Source organism: Mustela lutreola, chromosome 6, assembly GCF_030435805.1.
Source record: "Mustela lutreola isolate mMusLut2 chromosome 6, mMusLut2.pri, whole genome shotgun sequence".
NCBI classification, from domain to species: domain Eukaryota; kingdom Metazoa; phylum Chordata; class Mammalia; order Carnivora; family Mustelidae; genus Mustela; species Mustela lutreola.
Window position 1 is genome coordinate 82783799 of NC_081295.1, and position 21623 is coordinate 82805421.

A 21623-nucleotide genomic window follows, 5' to 3' on the forward strand; every position below is an offset into this window, starting at 1 on the left:
TACCCAGAAGTCATCACCTTACGTGATAAAACAAACTACTCTATTTGCAGGAAGTTAACCAGGTGGCAATTTTATGTGGCATCGTTATTTGTGTAGATTTCAGTATAGAACACAAATGACTTTTTAAGTGGAAGGAATCTCACATCTTTTTACCACTGTCCCTTTCCCTTTCCTCCCCCACCTCAACTTACCTTAACTCTCAGTTCATTTTTTTTAAAAGATTTTATTTATTTATTTTACAGAGAGAGAGAGATCACAAGTAGGCAGGGAGGCAGGCAGAGAGAGAGAGGAGGAAGCAGGCTCCCCACTGAGCAGAGAGCCTGATGTGGGGCTCGATCCCAGGACCCTGGGACCACGACCTGAGCTGAAGGCAGAGGCTTTAACCCACTGAGCCACCCAGGCACCCCACTCTCAGTTCATTTTTAGAAAAAAACAAAACAGCAACTTACAAAAAGAGTCCTACATATCTAAATTTATTGACTATTTCTGCTTAAGAGATGGAACACTATAAAACTTTTCCTGGAATGCAGAGCATTTTTAAAGCAGTGAAACTACTTTGTGTGCTAATACAGTGATAGATACATGTCATCATACATTTGTCCAAATTCCCAGAATGCACACCACCAAGAGCGAACCCAGGTGCAAACTATGGACTTTAGGTGGTGATGATGTGTCCATGCGGGTTCTTCAATTGTAATAAATGTCCTGCTCTGAAGGGGAATGCAGAGATCAGGGAGGTCATGCATGTGTGGAAGTAGGAGACATGGGAAATTTTTATATCTTGCTCGCAGTTTTGCTGTGAACCTAAAACTGCTCTAAAATGAAGTCTATTTTAAGAAAACCTTTTTCTAAACTGTAAACAAAGCTCATACTTAATCTATTTCATAATCATAATCATCATCATCAATGTTGATTCTGATGCTGGAGTGCTCTTCTGGTTTTGGTTTCTTTTTGGTCTCTTTGTTTTTCTCCGTCAGATGTAAGTGATGCTCACACTGTCTCATGATCTTCTTGGAGGACATCCAGCTCTCCCCTTGTCGTTCAGCTGGTGCAGCACATTGTCCTCCCCTCACATCTGTGCCCTTGGCCTTCAGGATCTCCCCCGCTCTTACGAGACTGCAGGTGCAATTCCATGGATTTCCATCCAGATACAGGTGTCTGAGGCGAGGCAACCCCTCCAAGACTTTGAGGTCTAAGGCAGAAATCCTGTTGTTCCTAAGGTTTAGAACCTGAAGTTTCTTCAGATCCTTGAGCTCCCTCTCAGCAATATCCTGGATGGCATTGCCTTTTAGGTCCAGCCTGGCTAAGGTCTCCGGAAGCCTGCAAAAGCATGGAAATAGGAGGGGAGAGGAACTCAGAATAAGCAACACCAGCCTTTTCTGTACCGTTGTGTCCTGGTGGAAGCTAGAAAACAAGCTACGTTTTGAAAAATTAAGTCTTCTGTATAGGCCTTTAACCTTTCTCATAGGTCTTGTCTTCTAACCCTCAGAGTGTTCTTGTTCCTAGCCATAAGACTCTCTCATTTCTTGTCTTGTCAAACAGGATCAGGTAAATCGATAAGAAAGAACATTGCCAATTTTTATGTGGCAAAGGTCATGAGTCCATAATGTATAGGAGAAGTAAAAGTATGGAATAAAAACATGAAAAGGTGTGGTTCTTCATGAATATAAAAGGCAACGAAAAAAATGATGCAATGTTTTATGTATGAAATTAGAACATGGTTTTGGTTTTAAATTTTAAAATGTATTGCTCCTGAAGGTGTTGGAGGTAAGAACTTAAACTCTGTTGGTGGAAGTGTAACTTGGTACCACCTTGGAAATAATTTAGTAACACATATCAAATTTAAATAACATCATGTCTTTCAACCTAGGAAATAGTAGAAGCAAACAAAGTTATTTACAAATATGTTTGTCACATATTTAATTATATTTACACTAGAAAAAAGGATAAAGACTAATGCCCACTAATTTGGAAATTAAGAGATAATAGATTATTATGTGACAACAAAAATCATGTATTTAAAAATATTTTTAAATCCTAATCCTAGGAGAAAGCTTTTCTAACTATGACTTGAAAATCCAGAAGCTATAAAAGATCAGTGAATCCAATGATCTTTTTTCACACACAAAAAATTGTGTATGGCAAAAGACATAAGAAAAGTCAAAAGATAAATGATAAACTGGGGGAAATATCTGCAACTTATAACCCAAAAAGCTAATCTCCCTAATATGTAAAGGATTCTTAAAAGATGAAAAGAAGGGGCACCTGGGTGGCTCAGTTGGTTGAGCGACTGCCTTCAGCTCAGGTCATGATCCCGGAGTCCCTGAATCAAGTCCTACATCAGGCTCCCAACTCCATGGGGAATCTGCTTCTCTCTCTGATCCTCCCCCTTCTCATGCTCTATCTCTCATTCTCTCTCTCAAATAAATAAATAAATAAATAAGATCTTTAAAAAAAAAAGGTGAGAAGAAAAGGTTTTAAAATGAGACTTAAAAATGGGCAAAAGGCATGAATGGAAGTCCACATAAACAGGAAAGCAAAGCTTTTAAGTCTTCAAACATACTCAGAATAGAGAAATGAAAAAATAAAACCACACAGAGATGCCATTTCTCACCTACCAGATTGGTTAAGAAAAATTGTAAAAAAATTAAAAAAAAATTCTTAGCAATACATTCTGTGGACAACGCTGTGAAGAGACAGACATTCTCATACATCACTTGGTCAGACACTAAAATGGCATAACTCCTATGGAGGAGAATTTAGCAAAGCCTAATGAAATAACTTGTGCATTTACCCTACCACCCAATCATTTCACTTCGAAGACTATACTCTGAAGATATGACTCAATAAATATAAAACTGCATGTGGGCAATTATTATGGTATTATTTATAATAGCAAAAGACTAGAAACAACCCAGTACAAAGTTAAAAAACTACTATGCAGTCCTAAAAAAAAAAGGGACTCATCCCTAAGAATTATCATAAAATGATTTCCAGAAAGTATTGTTAAAGGGAAAAAAGTAGGAAGTGCAATAGGATGTATAGTCTATCAGTTTTTGTGTAAGAGGGAAATGAGAATATATGTACACATATTTGCTTATGTTGGGTTAAAAAAAAGAACGATAACCCAGAAGTGAATAAAAATGGTTACTTATAGGAAGTGTATGCATATGGTTTTAATTTTGAATCATGTTAATGTTTTACATGTTCACAAAATGAAAACGGTAAAACAGAATCAAGCCCTAAAATTGAACACAAACAGAAACAAGCATATCTAATTAATCAATCAAATGATGATGTTGGTATATAACCACATAAAAGAAAAGAAAAAGTACTCAGACTGAATATCCTTCATGGATATATCTAAGCCTTAGACATTAAGGACGAAAGGATCTGCAAGGAAATTTCTCTTACCACGTTTATTATTCATACTGCTGTTAGTAATGAAGTTTTGAAACCTTTTTTTAATGAAGTAAGTAAATATATTCATATCATTAAAAACCAAGATTTCATTGTAAAAGAAAAGATACAAATATAAAATAAGAAAAACTCTCTAATGTTAAATATGAACTAGAGGTATTAATGTGAATTCATCACTTTAAAAATATATTTTCTAGTTGTGCATACTGGAAGGATCTCGAAGTAATATTACACCCTGATACCAATGCTACTCCAATAGCCTAAGCACACTGAGCACCCAGATCTTAATTTCAGAATTCCAGTTCCCACTTAAAAGAAGCAAGGCTTCTTAGAGAAATGACTGTTTCCATGTCTGGGGCAAGGTAAGCCAGAACGTCTGAACCAGACTGCAATAGCATGTTCAAAGATTAATGGGACATCCATCAGGATGGATAGCTGCTATTAAAAATCCAGAAAATAAAAAGTGTTGAGGATGATGTGGAGAAATTGGAAGCCTGGTGTGCTGTCAGTGGGAATGTAAAATGGCGCCAGCACTATGGAAAACAATATGAGGTGCTTCCCCCCAAAATTAAATATAGAATTACCACATGATCTAGCGATTCCATTCTGAGTATATACATAGAAGAACTGGAAGCATGATTGGTCTCAAAGAGCTATTTACGTATTAAATAATATTATACAATATTTACATGTTGTATACCCATATTGAATTCACAAGAGCTGAAATGTGGAAGCAATCTGAGTGTCCATTGATGGGTGAATGGATAAGCAAGATAAAATATGTATGTACCATGCAATATTTAGCTTTAAAAAGGAAGGAAATTCTGGTACATGCTACAACATGAATAAACCTTGAAGACATTGTGCTAAGTGAAAAAAGCCGTCACAAAAAAAGACAACTACTATAATTCCACTTACATGACATATCTAGAATAGTCAAATTCATAGAAACAGAAAGTATAATAGTGGTTGTCAGGGGCTGTGAGAGGAGGAAATGAGGAGTTGTTTAATGAATGTGGAGTTTCAGTTTTGCAAAATGAAAAAAGTCCCAGAGAACAACTGCACAACAATATGAAGGGATTTAACAATATGGCATTGTACAGTTAAAAACAGCTAAGTAAATTTTATGTATATTTTATGACAATTTTTTAAAAAGAGAACTAATAAATTTGTGTCTCATGAACAGAGGGACCAGCTTAGAAGGGATCTCACTAGACAAATTTGGAACAACTTGAGAATAGAAGAGACTAGCAACGCTAAGTGACTGTAACACAGTGAATAAAGTAAGATCCCTTGGGTCCATTGTAATACTCGGAAAAAGTGGAAAAGGGAAAGAACAATCCTCTATGGTGTTAAATAGAAAACATAGAAAACAAAACTGAATGATCCCAAGAATATGAAAACAAATTATAGCAAAAGGTCATAAGTCCATAATGTATTTCTTTGAGTCTACTCAAATGGATACCAATTTGAAAAATGTCATGCTTATCCCTATTGATAAAAATTTAAAAAGAATCACAATTGTGAACCTGAACATTTTCCTACTACTCAACAACCCCATATTAAGGGTCATTCTGTTTCTGAAGATAAGAAGGGGAAAAGTTTTATAGGAAAAAAAAAAAACCTCTCTTTTCATAGAGTGTGAATCCACTGATGCCTTTCGGCAATCAGTGAAATTTATGGTTGTTGTCCCAGTCATACTTTACAGTGTATCCTAAGCTATACACCGCATATACATATGTATGTATTTATGCTTTTGAGTATTTTTTAAAAGATTTTATTTATTTACTTGACAGAGATCACAAGTAGGCAGAGGGGCAGGCAGAGGGAAAGAGAGGAGGAAGCAGGCTCCCTGATGAGCAGAGAGCCCAATGCAGGGCTCAGTCCCAGGACCCTGAGATCATGACCTGAGCCGAAGGCAGAGGCTTAACCCACTGAGTCACCCAGTTGCCCCTATGCTTTTGAGTATTCTTTAGTCTTATTTATTTAAAGTGACTTCTTCTTGGTTGGAATAAAATTTACCTTAAAAAGTGGATTAATTGGGGCACCTGGGTGGCTCAGTGGTTTAAGCCGCTGCCTTCGGCTCAGGTCATGATCTCGAGGTCCTGGGATCGAGTCCCACATTGGGCTCTCTGCTCGGCAGGGAGCCTGCTTCCCTCTCACTCTCTCTGCCTGCCTCTCTGCCTACTTGTGATCTCTGTCAAATAAATAAATAAATAAAATCTTTAAAAATATTTTTTAAAAAGTGGATTAATTTACCAGGGCAAATCACTTCATACATTTTAATAATCTGCTAAATTTATTTTGAAGTCAATCCCCAGGAAAATGTAATTTTGTGCACATACCAACTGATATAAGGTAAATCCCTAAAAGTTATACAGAAAAATCTTACATATAGCTTCTTTTTTTTTTTTCAAGGAAAGATGGACTGTTTACAGATGATGTGGCGAGAAGCAAGTTTCCATCACCCTTGAAAGTAAAGGGAGAACAACAGAGAAAAGATATGGTAAAGTAAACCAAGAGTCGTCTACTAATTAAGACTCAAGATCTAACTTTGGCCACGCGACTTCAGGTAAGTTATTTAGCTTAAAGCTTCTGATTGTCCACCTTATAGATGAAGGTGCCCAGTACACAGAAATCACATAATAAACATTAGCTAATGAAAATGAGAAAGCCAAGTTTCCTTTTAAACAAATATGATGATCAGTTCTAGGCTGCAGAGCCAAAATGTGTACCTGTTCTTCCTTTTTTGTGTGTGTGTTTTGATGAGCATTATAACCAAAATGACACTGTAAGCGAAATCACTAATATCCTGGTTTTGTGAAATTAGGGCAGTCACTTATGGCTTTGACATAATTTGTCTTTTGAGTCTGATTTATAGAGAAAGGTATCCCTGATTTTAAGACAAACCAGCTTCTAAAAATGATATTTATTCTTTGAGTCTGTCGCTTTTTAGTGTAAAAAGAGGTATCCCATGTTACCAGTAGATGGCATGGGAGCGTAAGTAAGATAAAATGTTACGCCTGCGGTAGGTTGTAGAAAGCTATTCTGGATTTGAATTATCCAAATTGTGAATAAAGATAAGATGATGTAACTAATCGTTGTTCTTCGAATTGCAGATTGGTAAAATAAGAATGAAACTGCAAAAGTGAGACCCAGGTCTTAGGGTGTTCTAAGTTTTTAAGTGGGTCTAGTGTATTGTTTATAGCAGAGTACATCTCAGGGGCAGGTGATCATGTGGTGGCTAAAATTCCCTGGCTCTGTTAGTTTTGTTTCTTCTTCTTTTTTTTTTTTTTTTAATTTTTTCAGTGTTCTAAGATTCATTGTTTAGGCACCACACCCAGTGCTCCATGCAATATGTGCCCTCCTTAATACCCACCACCAGGTTCACCCAAACCCCACCTCCGTCCCCTCCAAAATCCTCAGAGTCCACAGTCTCTCATGCTTGGTCTCCCCCTCTGATTTTCCCCAATTCACTTCTCCTTTCCTTCTCCTAATATCCTCCATGTTATTCCTTATGCTCCACAAGTAAGTGAAACCATATGATAACTGACTCTCTCTGCTTGACTTATTTCACTCAGCATAATCTCCTCCAGCCCATTAGTTTCTTTTAACAATATATGTGTTGCTGGAGTGGATGGGTGTGGGAGGGATGGGGTGGACATTGGGGAAGGTGTGTGCTATGGGGAGTGCTGTGAATTGTGTAAGACCGATGAATCACAGACCTGTACCCTTGAAATAAATAATATATTCTATGTTAATAAAAAAAGAAATTAATTTTTTTTAAATTCCCTGGCTCTGCAGTTTAATCTAGACTCTCCCACTTACTGATGGTCTGATTTTGAGAAGTATCTTGATACCTCCTTGATACTTAAATGTTCTAGTCCATAAAATAATAGTTAAAAAGTGTACCTACTTTCACAGGATTGTTGTAAGAAGTAATGGGGAATAACACAGAGATATAAATTCACTGTTGGGTTAGCCAGTACTTAACACTAGGTATTATTTTCTATCTCAATTCGTATATTGAGGCAAATATAGTAGATATTTGAATGTATGTGTACCTACAACCATCTACTATTATTTCCTTGGTGAAATCTAAACTGGAGGATGGTAGGCAAAAGAAGGGATTTGTAATTTGTGGTAGGATTTTTTCTTGGAGTAGAGGTATATAGTGATAGCAACTAGAAACAAGTTAGGTAAGCAACTGGCAATGGATAGGTTGCCTGTGTTTATAGTTTCTTAATAGGAATCTGAATTTTAAAGTACAATTTTGTGCATGAATAAGACCCATGCAAATAAGAGTATATTGTTTTAAGCTCATAAATAAAAGTTCTACCAATCAAAAATTTAAAAACAGTATTGAGTTTTAATGCTCTTTGGGAGGAAAATCAAGGAAAAACTTTTCTGGGCCATTCCCATTTTCCAAGTCAAAGAAAAGCTGGGACGTGGGAGGGGGGGTTGATGAGGAATTTAAAAATCACTTTCTACAAAGAACACATTGCTCTCATAGCTGGCCAAGTTCTTTGACTGAACAGACAGTTGTGTTGCTTAATTTAAGCCTCATAGGAAAAGCCCACACTCATTTCATGTCCCTCGCTCATTGTTCTTGCTCATTACTTCTCTAAACCGGCTGCGCATTAAATTCATCCGGGAGCTTTTCAAAAATACTGATGCCTGGGCACAAATCCTGGAGTGTCTGCTTTAATTAGTTTGAAGTGAGGCCTGGGCATAAGTATGCTCCTTTCAGAGTTCTCCAGATAATTGTAACATGGAGTCAGATTTGAGAATCATGGCTAGCTCAGGCTTGCAATTCTATTATACAGTCCATTGGGCAAAAGCATTGTGCTTTCTGTAGTCACTTATTAAAACACACAAATGCCCTGGCAGGAGTAAATAATTAAGCTACTTTTCACTCATTAAACTTAGCAGGATTACTCAACCAAATGCTTCTAAAAGCCATCTGAATAGAGCAGTCCCCTGCCTTCACAATTTTGCCAAGGCTCTCACAGCCCCCTGAGAATCCTTGATGACAACAGTCACTTCCCAACCTGTTTTAGGAGTTTTTATTCTATACATGATTTTTTTTTTCTTGGAGTAGGGGTATATAGTGATAGAAAATAAGACTTGAAACATAGTAGAGAAATTATTGAAATATCAAGTATTAGAATCCTAATACACTGCATGTTTTTTGCCTTAGGGTCTTTGTATTGGCTGTTCTGTCTAGAACACTTCCCCCGCCAAACAGCTTCACAGCTAAATCTCTCACCTGCTTCCAGTTTTTGCTCAAAGTTTACATTTTCATGAGAGTTACCATGCTTACCCTATTTAAAATTGCAACCAGCCATGCCCACGCTCCTGAACCTGTAAGCCTGCCCTTTTTTGTTGTTGCTAACTATAGCTCCAAACACCATCTCAGTGTTATATACTTATACATTCTGTTTCTTATTACTACTTCCCTGCTGGAATTTAGGCTGTATAGAACAAGAAGTTTTATTTTTTACTGCACTGATGTATCCCAAGGGCCTGGTAAAATACATTATTTGTATGCACATGATTATGCATTAAAAAATTGATTAATTTCAAATAACCCTCAATATATATTTTAAAATACTAATTTCCATTATAAAAATTACTTTCTGGTGTTTTGCATTGGGTTACAGTTACCATGCTGTATAATAAAATATCTTTTTTTCAACTAGAAAAAATGAACATCTGTGCATAGCAAAGATAATTTTTCCCTTTCTCATTGATAACAAAATGAAAATAAGTAAATCGAGTGCCACAGGACTGTAAAGAAGCCAAAAGTTGGTATGTTACTTATGAGCAATTCGATAATGATAATCAACAGAGCAAGGGGACTTTTTTTTCCTATAAAGCACCCAAAGGAAAATGAATCCACTGATAGGCATGTATAATTAACCATATTCTCTTTCTAGGAGAATAATAGGGCTTTCTCCTTCTACCATTTTTTAATTTACCTATTTCATACATGTAGAACATGGAATAAAGTTTACCTAAAAAAGGATCAGTTAATGTCAACATGTACATTAATTATCAGTTATGACTGGGTGAGGAAACAGGACAGGAGGCTGGGCACAGAGGGAGGGATATTTGGAAAGAGAAATTAAGTGTCAGAGTATGAGGGTGTGTATGTGCACATGTGTTTATGAGAGAGACAACCAAAAACGCAAGGTGAGACCAACACAAATGGGCTTGCATACCCACAGGCAGACAGAGAAATAAGCAGAGCCACGTTTAAGTCCTTTAAAGATCTCAGTGCTGAGAAGCATATGAGGCCTCCAAATATATAATTCAAAATAAATACAAGATTAGATTATTCACTTGTGATTTTTTTTTCATATTTGCTATTTCAATGCTGTTAAAAATGTAAATATCTTACTACATTTCCCCTTCGTTTCTTTCTCATAACCTTGTTTTGCTAGTGGCTAAGCACCCAGTGACCCTGTTGCTGGTCCCAGGCCACATACTTAAAAACACATATTTAAAAACCAAGATCTTTTATAAGATCCCCATATTATGTGTAATAGCATACTTCGCCAAAGCAGCATTGCCTATTTTCAACATAGAGCTCACTTGCTGGTGTCTTATCCAACAGGCAAGATAAATTAAGTGGGTGCAGGATTTAGTTAGAGAGCTGAAGATTCCAAAACTCTGTCTACAGTCTCTACCTTTGAGCTCTCGGGCACCCTTGACCAAGTCATTTATGTTTGTTCTCGTTTTTTTCTTGCTTGTCTAATGTGCTCCATTGCCCCGATTTTCAGAAAACATTTAAAGTAGTCACCATAAATAATAACTCCCACTCACCTCAGAGGTATAGACAACAGCAGGTTCTGCTCCAAGGCCAGGTTGGAGAGCTGGGAACACATCTGCAGGGCTCCAGCTTCGAACAAGCTAACAATGTTGTTGTCCAGAAACAAGTGTTTCAAGTCTCGGAGGTCCTGGAAGTCTTGCGCTGTAACTCTCTGAATCAGATTATTGCTAATGTCAAGTTTTTGTAGTTTCGCTGGTAGTCTGAGGGGCAACATTTGAACCTGATTTTGGGACAGCTCAAGAGTAGTTAAATTGGCAAGTATCTGTGCCCCGTCAATGGAGGAGAGTGAATTTTCTGACAGATAAAGATGGGAGAGATGCTCCAAGTGTTTCATATCTCGAAAACTTACCACTTTGAGCTGGTTCCTCTCCATTTTTAAAGAAAGCAGAGATTTGGGCAGATTAATAGGAATTTTAGTCAGAAAGTTACCACTGAAGCTGAGAAATTGCAAAGACTGGAGAGACATGAAGAAGTTGGCTGGTATAAGATGGAGTCTGTTATTCTCCATGCTCATGCGTTTCAGGTGGGGAAGTGCCAGCGGTCCGGCTACAGATTCAATATTGTTGTTATCTAACACCAAACTCTGCAAACTGACAAGAGAGGAGAGTGTGGTGGGAGACAGAGAAGAGATCAGATTGTTTTTCAGTTCAAGGATTTTTAATTTCTTCAGCCCTTCAAAATCGGATCCATGTAGGACATATATTGAATTATCATTTAGTTTTAACACTTCAAGACTGACCGGGAGAATCCTGGGGACTTGTCTTAACTTATTTTTCCAGAGTTCCAAGGTCTTCAAGTTACTCAGAGTTTTGAAAGTGTCATTTTCTACTGACTCTGTTCCACTAGCCAACAGAATAAAATCTTCCAAAGCCAACATTCGGGTGAAGCTGGACATCTGCAAAAAAGTCAGGGATAGGTCACAAAGAGAAAAAGCAGTAAATTAAGATTATTGTCGGGGGTGGGGGGAAATACTCTACACATTATCATTTAATACTAATGATACTTCAGATTTCTCTTCAAGATCTATTTAAAATTATCTCTTGGAAAAGGATGGAAACTCAGGTCCTGACTTTTTAAAGTTTATTTCAGAGAAAGAGAGAGAGAGATTGAGAGAGACTGAGAGCATTAGCAGGGGAAGTGGCAGTGGGGGAAGAAGAGGGAGAAGCAGATTCCCTGCTGAGCAGGGAGCCTGATACGGGGCTCAATCCTAGGACCCTGGGATCATAACCTAAGCTGAAGGCAGCTGCTTAACTGACTGAGCCAGCCAGGTGCCCCATGACTTTTTTTTTTTTTTTTTTTTTTTTTTTTAAGATTTTATTTTTAAGTAGTCTCTACACCCAACCTGGGGCTCCAACTCACAATCCTGAGATCAAGCGGTGTATGATCCACTGAATGAGCCAGCCTGGCGCCCCAGGTCCCGACTATTTTTTATTTATGCTTGCTAACAGTCTAAAATATCAAATATACGTTAGGATATTCACACAGTATTGGTAGACATAATATTAGCCAACTTTTGCTATGTAGTCTCTGACCCAGCAAGTTTATTTCTAGCCAGAAGTGCTACCAAGTTGCACAGTGATTTGTACAATAGGATGCTCTTTGTGGCATCATCTTACAATAGCCCAGAATGGGAATGATCTGGAAATTACGGTCTTCATTTTTCATTGTTTAGATGATTTTTTAATGTTATAAATTATATAAAAAATTTTTTAAGCATTAAAAGTAAAAATTTTAAGTATCCTAGACACTGCTGTCACTAGGATGGGCCTATCAGAGAAACATTTTCAACTCTATTATAGTTAGTAAAACTAGCCTAGCCTCCCTCTTCCCTACCCCTCAATTTGCACTTCACTGATGAAAAAGATCCAGGAAGAAACAAACAGGATACATGTGTCTCCATGTCTGAGAGCAAAGATTCCATTTGGCATATATCCCAGACCTAATCTACTCTTCTCTTAGGTTTTAGAAATGATCAAATCTGATAAACTTTCTCCATGGGTTGCAAGTTCAAGCACTCCTATCCTTCCACATATCTGTCAACCTCCTACCTTGCCATCTAGGTCTTCTCCAGGATGACGTAATCCTTGGTATTTAGTTCTTACAGTAAGATCATCTCTAGGCAGAAAGAGGAATTGTTCCAGGTTTTCTTCAGCTTGATAAAGATTCTCAAAATTTTCTGTCTGGTTTAGAATTCAACTGAGCTAAAATTTTCAATGCACAGTGTGTCTGGGCGGCTCAGACAGTTTAGCATCTGCCTTCAGCTCAGGTCATGATACCAGGATCCTAGCATCCAGCGACTTGGGCTCCCTGCTCCCCAGAGACCTTTCTTCTCCCTCTTCCTCTGCCACTCCCCCTGCTTGTGTGCTCTCTCTTTCTCTCTCTCTCTCTCTCTCATAAACAAACAAACAAACAAACAAATAAATAAAGTCTTTAAACATTTTTTTCCAATGCACAGTTTTATGTCTTTCTATCCAGTTTTTGAATGTTTGACTTAATTATGCAGTTGAGCCCTTCTGTAATACCAATGCATGATTAACACATTCAAGGCAGGTTAATTTTGCACCACATATTTATTAAAGGTACTTATATCCTAGGAGGACATGTGATGTGAATTATGGTATATTTTAAAGCTTCTCCTAAGATGATACTCCATTGGAAGAATCTCATGTTAAAATTTCCATAAACAGATGTTTTTAATCATAAAAGCTTTGGCAGCTGCCTCGATTTGTGCATTGCTGCTAACATATGATCTTCTCTTAATGATTAGTCAGATGTGTTAGTTAGTCCTAGTCCCAATATTAATAGTATTTTTTTCTTGCATTTGTTGACTATCTGCAGGTGCCAAGTGCTTTTTGTTAAAAACAAAACAAAACAAAACAAAACACCCCATACACGTCCCAAATGGAGTCATTTCTCCCCACCCATGACAGCAAAGACTTAATTACAGTTTTAACCTCTCTTAAGAATGTGAATTTTAACAATCAACCTGAAATTTCCTGATCAGCATTAGTTACATAATCATCATTATAAAAACCCTGCCCTTCCCTTATTCTCAAAAGGAACTTGACCTGACTTGAAACCATCCTTACTTACTGTTTTCTCAGTAACTCCCTTGCTCTACCCTAAAATCCTCCCATTTGATAACAGCTTCTGGGAGCATAGCTCTGCCTGCTAGAGGAGATGCTGCCTGATTCATGAATAGCTTACTTATTAGATCTTCCAAGGTACTCAGTTGAATTTTGTTTATTAACAGTACACTATCACTAATTCTTCTAATAACCCTGCAAGTTTGCTAATATCAAACTTAAATGAGTTGAGAATTTCAAGGTCTGCTGAACTCTAAACAGACTGAACTCTTAACGCTAAACTCTTTCTTCCTCACCTTACCATCTTCTCTTGCATCTGGTCTACAATTAATGTTTTTCAAAAAAGACAAAATCTAGACATAAATCATAGAGATTTAGAAAAGCAGAAATTTTGGATATTATCTAATTCAAATCTCCCATTAAAGGGATGAAGAATTTCAGCCTCCCCACCAAAAATGAAAAGACCTGCCCAAGACTGTTCTTTAATATACTTTTCATTTCTAAATGCCCTTTCTAACCTTTCTTGCATATAAAGTTAGAAAAGACTCTAGACATAGATCTTCACTTCTTAGACTGCTGATCTTCCATAAGAACTTGGTGCTATTAATAGTTCCACTTTTGTCTGAGTGACTACAAACCCTCAAAGATTGCTGAGTATGCAGCAAGTATCAGGGCTAACATGGATCCAAATGGCCTGTTTATCTGGGGACCAGACAAAGTGTCATTTCAGAGGTTCAATTTGTCTTCATTTCTACTCGTCCAGTGTACAGACTGGCATAAACCATTGACATAGATCATGTTCTTAACGGAATTTTCTTTTGGTAAGCATAGAGACCTTTCTTTTTTCTTTCTGTCAGTCAATGCAGATTACTTTGGGTTATTACTAATTAAAATGGTTACCATCTTCTTGGGACACCTGGCTGGCTCAGTCAGAGGAACATGTGACTCTTGATCTCAGGGTTGTGAGTTGGAGCCCCACATTGGGTGTAGACATTACTTAAAAATAAAATCTTTTAAAAATGGCTACCATTTTCTAAGTATTTACTATGGTTATCTTTGTAAAGTCCTGTGTGTAAGCATGATTATTCCTTTTTCGGAAAGGGAAACTGAGGCTTGAGGAGATAAAATATCTGGGCTTAGTGTATCTTGCTAGCAAGTGGAAAAATTGAGCCTCCAACCCAGATTTATCTCATACCAACACACATATTTTTATTTTAACCTCACTCCTATGACATGCATTTAGCAGAAGAATATAGAATTCTGACACCACAAACAGTGGGGAAGATACTTATTTTCAACTTTTCCGTTGAATTTACAGAGCAGAAAAAGGAAAATAATTCTGCTAGACCAGTTTTTCCATTTCCCTGGACTAAGCTGAACTGTGCTCAGGAGATGTAAAAAAGAGATGCTTTTGCCCTCGAGCTAACCTTGAGGCTATGTGAGTTTTTTCAATGTTGCTTAAAAAGCAAGGCAAGTAGGGCTTGGTGTTAATGATTAAGTGTAGGAAGTTTAACTAAGTATAATTCCCTCCACACATTTTTACAGTTTAGTGAATCTAAGATATATGTAGATAAAAGTTATAATAAAATTCAAAAAATGAAAAAGAAGCAAGAAAAGTAAAATGAGGTAGACCAGAGAAGCAAGGGCTGCTGGCTTCCTTCCTCATGACAGGCTTTTTTCCCAGTTTCTTCTGGGTGGGTCCTGCTGCAAGCATTAGAGGGCCACAAACCTTTCTTGGGTTGCTTATAGGTTCAATGTCCACATGATAACCGAAATACCCTCATAGTTAGAGGCTCAGACGTGTGTGCACCAGGCCAATAAGTAAAACAATATTGGAACTTTTTTCTGATCATCAATATACTTGTTCTCTGTAAATAATTTTAAAATTCTGGCAAGTATGGAGAGAATATAAAAATAGTCCATAATCCTCCCACTTGGTGATCAAGTCTGTTTATGTTTCCTACCCAGGAGGAATCTGAAGTAGCTTTTCTCCTTCTACTGAAGATGTAAAGAACAATCATTTTAATTGACTGCCGTCCTAAAGGCACTCCTATTTGTCCTCTAAAGGTAGGAGCCAAAACTGTAAAACTGTTACTAGAAAATATAGACATAAATTTTCATGACCCTGGGTTTGATAAAAGCTATCTTAGATATGACACCAAAAGCTAAAGTGACATACACAAAGAATAGTCAATGGAACTTACTGGAAATTAAAAACCTGTGCTTCAAAGGACGCCATTAAGAAAATTAACAACAGTAACAGCAAACAACCATAGAATGGGAGAACATTTTCTCAAATAATAGATCTGATAGGAGATTTGTATTTAGAAAATACAAAGGACTCTTACAACTCGAAAATGAAAAGACAAAGAACCCAATTTCAAAAAAATGGGCAAAGGATTCATAGAGACATTTTCCCAAAAAAAGATATCAAGTGGTCAATTAGTGCACAAAAAGATGCTCAACATCATTAACCTCTAGTGATAGAAAAGTCAAACCACAGTGAGATTCTAACAGACACTCACTAGGATGGTTATGATCCAAAAAAAAAACAAACAAACAAACAAACAAAAAAAAACGATAAGAAGTGTTGGCAGGAATGTGAAGAAACCAGAACCATCATACGTTCATACGTTACTCTAGGAATACAAAACAATGGAGCCACTTTGGAAAAACAATCTGGCAGTTCCTCAAAATGTGAAACAGAATTACCATATTACCCGGAGATCCCACTCTTAGATATATACCCAAGGCAGATGAAAATATATGTCCACAGAAAAACTTGTACATGAATGTTCTTTGGAGCATAATATCTAAAAAGAGGAAACAATCCAAATGTCCACCAACTGATAAATGGATAAACAAAATGTGGTATATACATAAGGTGGAATATTATTTAGTCTTCAAAAGGAAGGAATTTCTGACATATGCTACAACATGGATAAACCTTGAGGGCATTACTTTAAGTGAAAGAAGCCAGCGACAAGAGACCACAGGTTTAGGGGGAAAGATTTGGGCATGTTATTTTGAGATGAAATACATATATGAAGAGGTCCAATAGGGAGCTGGATAAGTCTGAAACATGGGAGGAAGGCATGAATTAGAAATTCAGTTATGGGAGCCATCATTACTTACATAAAGTGAAGTCACCTAAGCAGACTGTACATAGTAAGAAACGGCATGGCTGAGGACCGAGACTCCCCGGAAAAGCCAAAAAAATAAGGGGCAGAGGAGGAAAAGAAACCTACAAAAATGGCAGAAAAGAACTATCAGAAAGGAATCATGAGGACATAAAAGTGTGGTGCCATGGAAGGCAAAAGAGTAAGAATTTCAAGAAATATGAATGACCCAATGCCTTAGTAGGAATAGTGGTTTAACTGTTTGGAGTAGGTAGAAACCAGACAGTGGTGAATTAAAGAATAAATAGGAGGTAAACTAGAGACAGTAAGTACAGAGTATCCTTTTACAGAGTTTTGCAAGTAAAGAGAGACAGTAGCAGGAAGAGACAAAGAGAGTTAAAATTATTTTATTTTGTTTTATTTTAAACATTTATTTATTTGAGATTTATTTATTTATTTAAGTGGTGGGGAGAGGGAGAGGGAAAGAGAGAATATCAAGCAGATTCCCCACTGAATGTGGAGCCAAATGCAAGGCTCAATCCCACAATCCTGAGATCATGACATGAGATAAAATCAAGAGTCCAACATGCAACCAGCTGAGCCACTCAGGTGCCCCCAAATAATTTTATTTTTATTGTAATGAGAGGGGCCTATCTATTTATAAGCTAGAATAAGGCACTAGTAAGGAAAGAGAAACTGAAGATATAGGTGTGGGGAGAATGATGGAGCAAGCTTCAGGGGGTGGCAAAGAAGATGGACTCCAGGGGATGAGTGGGACGCTGCCTTGAGCAGAAGAAGGAAGATCTCATCCTCTCCGCCTGGAGGAAGGAGTTTGCAGAACTGAATGGAGACAAGTTAGTCCACAATGAGCAGAAGTTGAGTTTTGTTAGGATTAGTCAATAAAATGGGAGGCCAGCCACGGGTGAGAATGAAGATAGTAGAAATTGAGAACATAACCCAAACTCTACTGAGGTTTTAGAAGATGTTGATGGAAGGTAGGAAAGCCTGACCAAGAAGAATTGAAAGGATTGATGACACTGAAGACCCAGATGAGGTCAGAGACCTTAAATTTGCAGTATTTCTACAAATCTGTGAATGCTCCAAACCACACACTTATACATACATATGTGTAGAGAGGTGGTGTGATCCTCTCCAGCAGCATCAGGCTATCTAAGTATAAGAGAAACAAGAGAAAATGATCACCATTATTTAAGACTAAGACTTTGCGGGATAGGTGTTGAGATAATTTATTTGGGGGATGCAAAAAAAAAAAAAAAAAAGGAGGGGATGGGAAAGAAGATGATAGGAAATAAACTAATGATCTGAGAAAAACGGGTTGATGTACGGTTAGAAGTCTCCACGAGGTGACAAGAGAAGTGCAGAATATGGCAGCTGAAAGCAAGGAAGATAATGATCAGAGAATGGGGGAATTGAAGATTTCTGAGTGGAGGAGTTTCGGTATAATAATTATGATATCACCAAGTAGATGGCTGTAGTGAAGTGGAAATGTAGATGGATACTTTATTATCAGCTCAGGGAATTCTAATGAGCTAGGACACTGCACCCTGGTGGCAACAAGGAGATGCAGGGCTCAGGATGGAAAGCAAGACCAGAAGCCAGGAGGGAAGGGGCTGAGGCACAGTATGAAACAAAGGAAGAAGAAACAGGAGTGCTACAGTCCGATGGCATGCACCTCAAACAAGCAGGCAGCTTTACAGATGAACGGATAATGAAGGCCTTCATGTCTCAAGGGCAGGAACTGTGAATTTTTTGTCTTTTATCCCCAGTCTCAAACACAGCATTCACAGTCCCAAACACAAATTAGATAAAGAAGTAATAGAAATATTTTAAATTGTGAGGCGTTTGCATGTATATGTGTAGGGTGTACACGTGTGTTTGTATGTGGCATGTGCGTATATGTATGTGTGCATATATATGTGTGTGTGTGTGTACATATGTGTGTAATTTCTATTGCTTTAATCTGAAGATATTCTAATGTTTATTTCTTGGAATACAGGCACCTGATTCTGTAGAACATATATCATATTCACCAATAACAGCTAAAAGAGATGTATTATTGCTTAGAGATTTTTATTTCCTTCCCAAAACAACCCTGTCTTTCATCAACCTCTCTGCTAAAACTGTCCTTCCAAGAGACCATGAAATGGGTTGAAGTCAGGGAAGTGGCAGTATTGCCATTCATTGAACATAAACCAATGCGCTCATTCAGTAAATGAATCTGATGAGAGGTGTAATTTCATCTTCCTGGCTGCGAAGCAGCAGTGTAGGATCATTACCGAGCTTAGCTCACACTTTAGCTCTGGGCATCTCAGGCCTCCAAAACAAATATTTAAGCATCTTACTACTGGATTACAGGAGGAGAGTCCACATGTCCACTAGGCAATTTTGCTTATTGAGCCTTGAAATCAATACCATACCACATACTTTAAACTCTCCGTGTTTAGGTGCACCTGCATTCGAATTTCATAAGCAGACGAAAAGGGATGGGGTCTCTATGTGGAGGGAAATTACAGCCACCTGTGGACTCTCTGCACCTGTCCCACAGAGATGTATTTCCTTCTCTTGGGATTTGGTTCAAGGAGGCAAGAACAGTGACCGGTAAAGACAAAATCAGATTGACTTTTCCAGGTAAAAAGAGTCAGGGATCACCAATCTAACCCAAACTTCTTACTTCAAAAAGGTAGAAAGTGAGGCCCAGGGATTTTTTTTTTAAAGTGTTTGCTTAAGATGATTATATCTCTGGCTAGGGGGAAACCTAGGATAAGGACCCTTGTCTTTCTATAGCTTCCAAAATATCAAAGGCCCAAACCAAAATTCCTTTGTATTATAAAAGCCAGACAAATCTATAGCACTCTTTGCACTCTGACTAGCTTGGCATAAATGTAAAAGTCAAAATTAGTTCATAGAACAGGGGTGTCTGGGTGGCTCAGTGGGTTAAGCATCTCCCTTCAGCTCAGGTCATGGTCCCAGGGTGCTGGGATCAAGCCCCACATCTGGCTCCTTGCTCAGCGGGGAGCCTGCTTCTCCCTGCCTGCTGTTCCCCCTCCTTGCCCTTACTCTCTGTCTCGCTCGCTCTCTGTGTGTCAAATAAATAAATAAAAATCTTAAAAAAAAAAAAAAAAGAAGTTCAAAGAACAAGTACTGCAATAACACGCCAAATCAAAAACACGTATTTCCTCCGTAGATGTTTCCATAAAACCCCTGATGTCTGGCACATGTGTAGGGTCTGCTACAAATAATTCTCACATGCTGGGGGTCATCTGGATAGTCTTACAATGCTCTAAGGAATACCTGCTTTCTATGGCACAAACAAAACTCCTTTTTTTATCCCCCGAAAGCACTCATTGTCAATTCCAAGGATAGCGAGTAGCCATTGGCTCTCAAGCTCTCTTTGTTAAGAAAGAGCCACTTCTTTACTTGTACTTTGCAACAACATAATTACACTTTTACAAACGTAAAAATTGAAATAAAACATCATGAATGATAGATTCTGATGGTTTTTGACTGAGTCTCTAAAAAGAAATACCCAGAGGCATATACCCCTCTCAGGAGTAAAGGGCAAGCAGATAGTTAGTTAGTCCAAGGATCCCAACTTGATAACCACCACTTTTAAGGGTTGATCATTTAAATCAAGCCTCCCAGCCCCACCGTCCCCCCTCACCCTGCCTCAAAAAAATAAGACTGCGGCAACTTGAGCATGGAATGGTTACCTGAAGGTGTGGAATTTTGCTGTGGCTAATGTAGAGCTTCTTGGTGGTGGAAGGAAGAGCGGACGGCACCTCCGTTATCCTGTAGCATTGCACTGACTGCAGGGAATCACAGCTACATCTGCTGGGACAGGTGGGATGGAAACCATCACTAAGAGAAAGCAAAACAAGGAAAGCATAAAGCAGATGCATCTTCCCAAACGAGGCCTCCCAGGCAGCAGGCGAGTGTTTAGGGGATGTCCCACTCTTTATATCGTGAAATCTGATAATAGAATCTTATGAATGTGTACTCTGTCAATGTAAGAAGACAGGAAAGAAAAAAATTCTCAATTCACCTGGGTTAAAATGTTAGCAACCATCACAAAGGGTTTAAACATTGATAAGCTGCCTTAATATTTGTAGGTGAGCAAAACCCTCTGTTATTTATGGCTTGGGAGGCTAATCTGCAAACACCTCTACTATCTGTAGTTTCCTTGTTTTGTTAAATGTGACACTAGGGAATTAGTGGGAAAAGACAAAGAGCTGTTTTATAGTGGGCTGTAAACCTTTGAATTTTCTGTGACCCTGTATTAAAACCATTTTTGTAGACCTGCAACAGGCAGGTGTTTTCTAATCCCATTAACCAGTATAGGGAAATGGGCAGGTATTTTCTTTATTATTGTTGTTCCAGTAACATTTTATTGCTATGGGAAACAATGCGCCACCAAGAAGAGAGGTTTAGAGGCACAGAAAACTGGTTCGGTTCATCTATCATTCTACCCACCCAACTAACATATTTGGACAATATTTTTTGCCATTCAAAATTCAAATTCAAGAATTTGAATGGCAAAAATATGGTTGACTCAGATGTAGAATGAAACATCACAATGGGTCCCTTACCTTCATCTATCTGTAATGGAAGAAAAGGCCTCTAGTTTCTTCAGAGGAACTTGTGTGTTCTGAAATCCAGCTGCAGAAGGAAGGCTTCATTTGTCCCAGGCATGCCTTTTTTGAGGCTCTATTACTTGCTGGGCTCATCCCTGCTGAGAAATTTAAAAGCATTTCAAGCAAAAGATTATATAGCAAAGCTTTCTCCTGCCAGGTGGAAGACCTGAATTTCCCCATGCTTTTTGGCCTGAGTGGATTGCTCCAAATTTTCTAATATTGAAAAGCTTTTGTGATGTGCTCTTCAATCCACCTATCTTTGCTACAGTTTTCATTGTGAAGCCACAAGGTTTCTTTTCTCTAATAATCAGTTCATTCTATTTCCAGAGTAAGGATTTCTGTGTGCTTTTCTCAAAAGACTTGTCTGCTCCTCTTTCCTGATTTTTTTTTTAACCTCTGTTTTCTTTTACTATCTGAGATAGGGAATGATAAGGGATTTCTTTTCTACCAATATCCTGATTTTCAACAAACTTGATCATTTATTTCTCTTGTCTAGTGATAGAATTTTTTT

At 37.9% G+C, this 21623-nt stretch overlaps 1 protein-coding gene across 1 annotated transcript; it reads right to left on the reverse strand.

Moving 5' to 3' along the window:
* Positions 1-457: 457 nt before the first annotated feature.
* Positions 458-20460, reverse strand: LOC131833179 (nephrocan-like). Its single transcript, XM_059176355.1, has 3 exons — positions 20192-20460; positions 10249-11150; positions 458-1320 (listed from the first exon to the last, which is right to left on the reverse strand). Exons 1-3 carry the CDS (start codon positions 20378-20380, stop codon positions 873-875), a joined length of 1539 nt encoding a protein of 512 aa, XP_059032338.1. The 5' UTR covers positions 20381-20460; the 3' UTR covers positions 458-872.
* Positions 20461-21623: the final 1163 nt, after the last annotated feature.

Bases quoted from the DNA above. Each gene is read 5' to 3' on its own strand.
- LOC131833179 (XM_059176355.1), bottom strand. From the start codon at position 20,380: ATGCATCTGCTTTATGCTTTCCTTGTTTTGCTTTCTCTTAGTGATGGT. The intron at 11,151-20,191 runs GTAACCATTCCA...ACTTTTTTGCAG, and splicing joins GCAAAATTCCACACCTTCAG to ATGTCCAGCTTCACCCGAAT. The intron at 1,321-10,248 runs GTGAGTGGGAGT...ATGCTTTTGCAG, and splicing joins CTGTTGTCTATACCTCTGAG to GCTTCCGGAGACCTTAGCCA.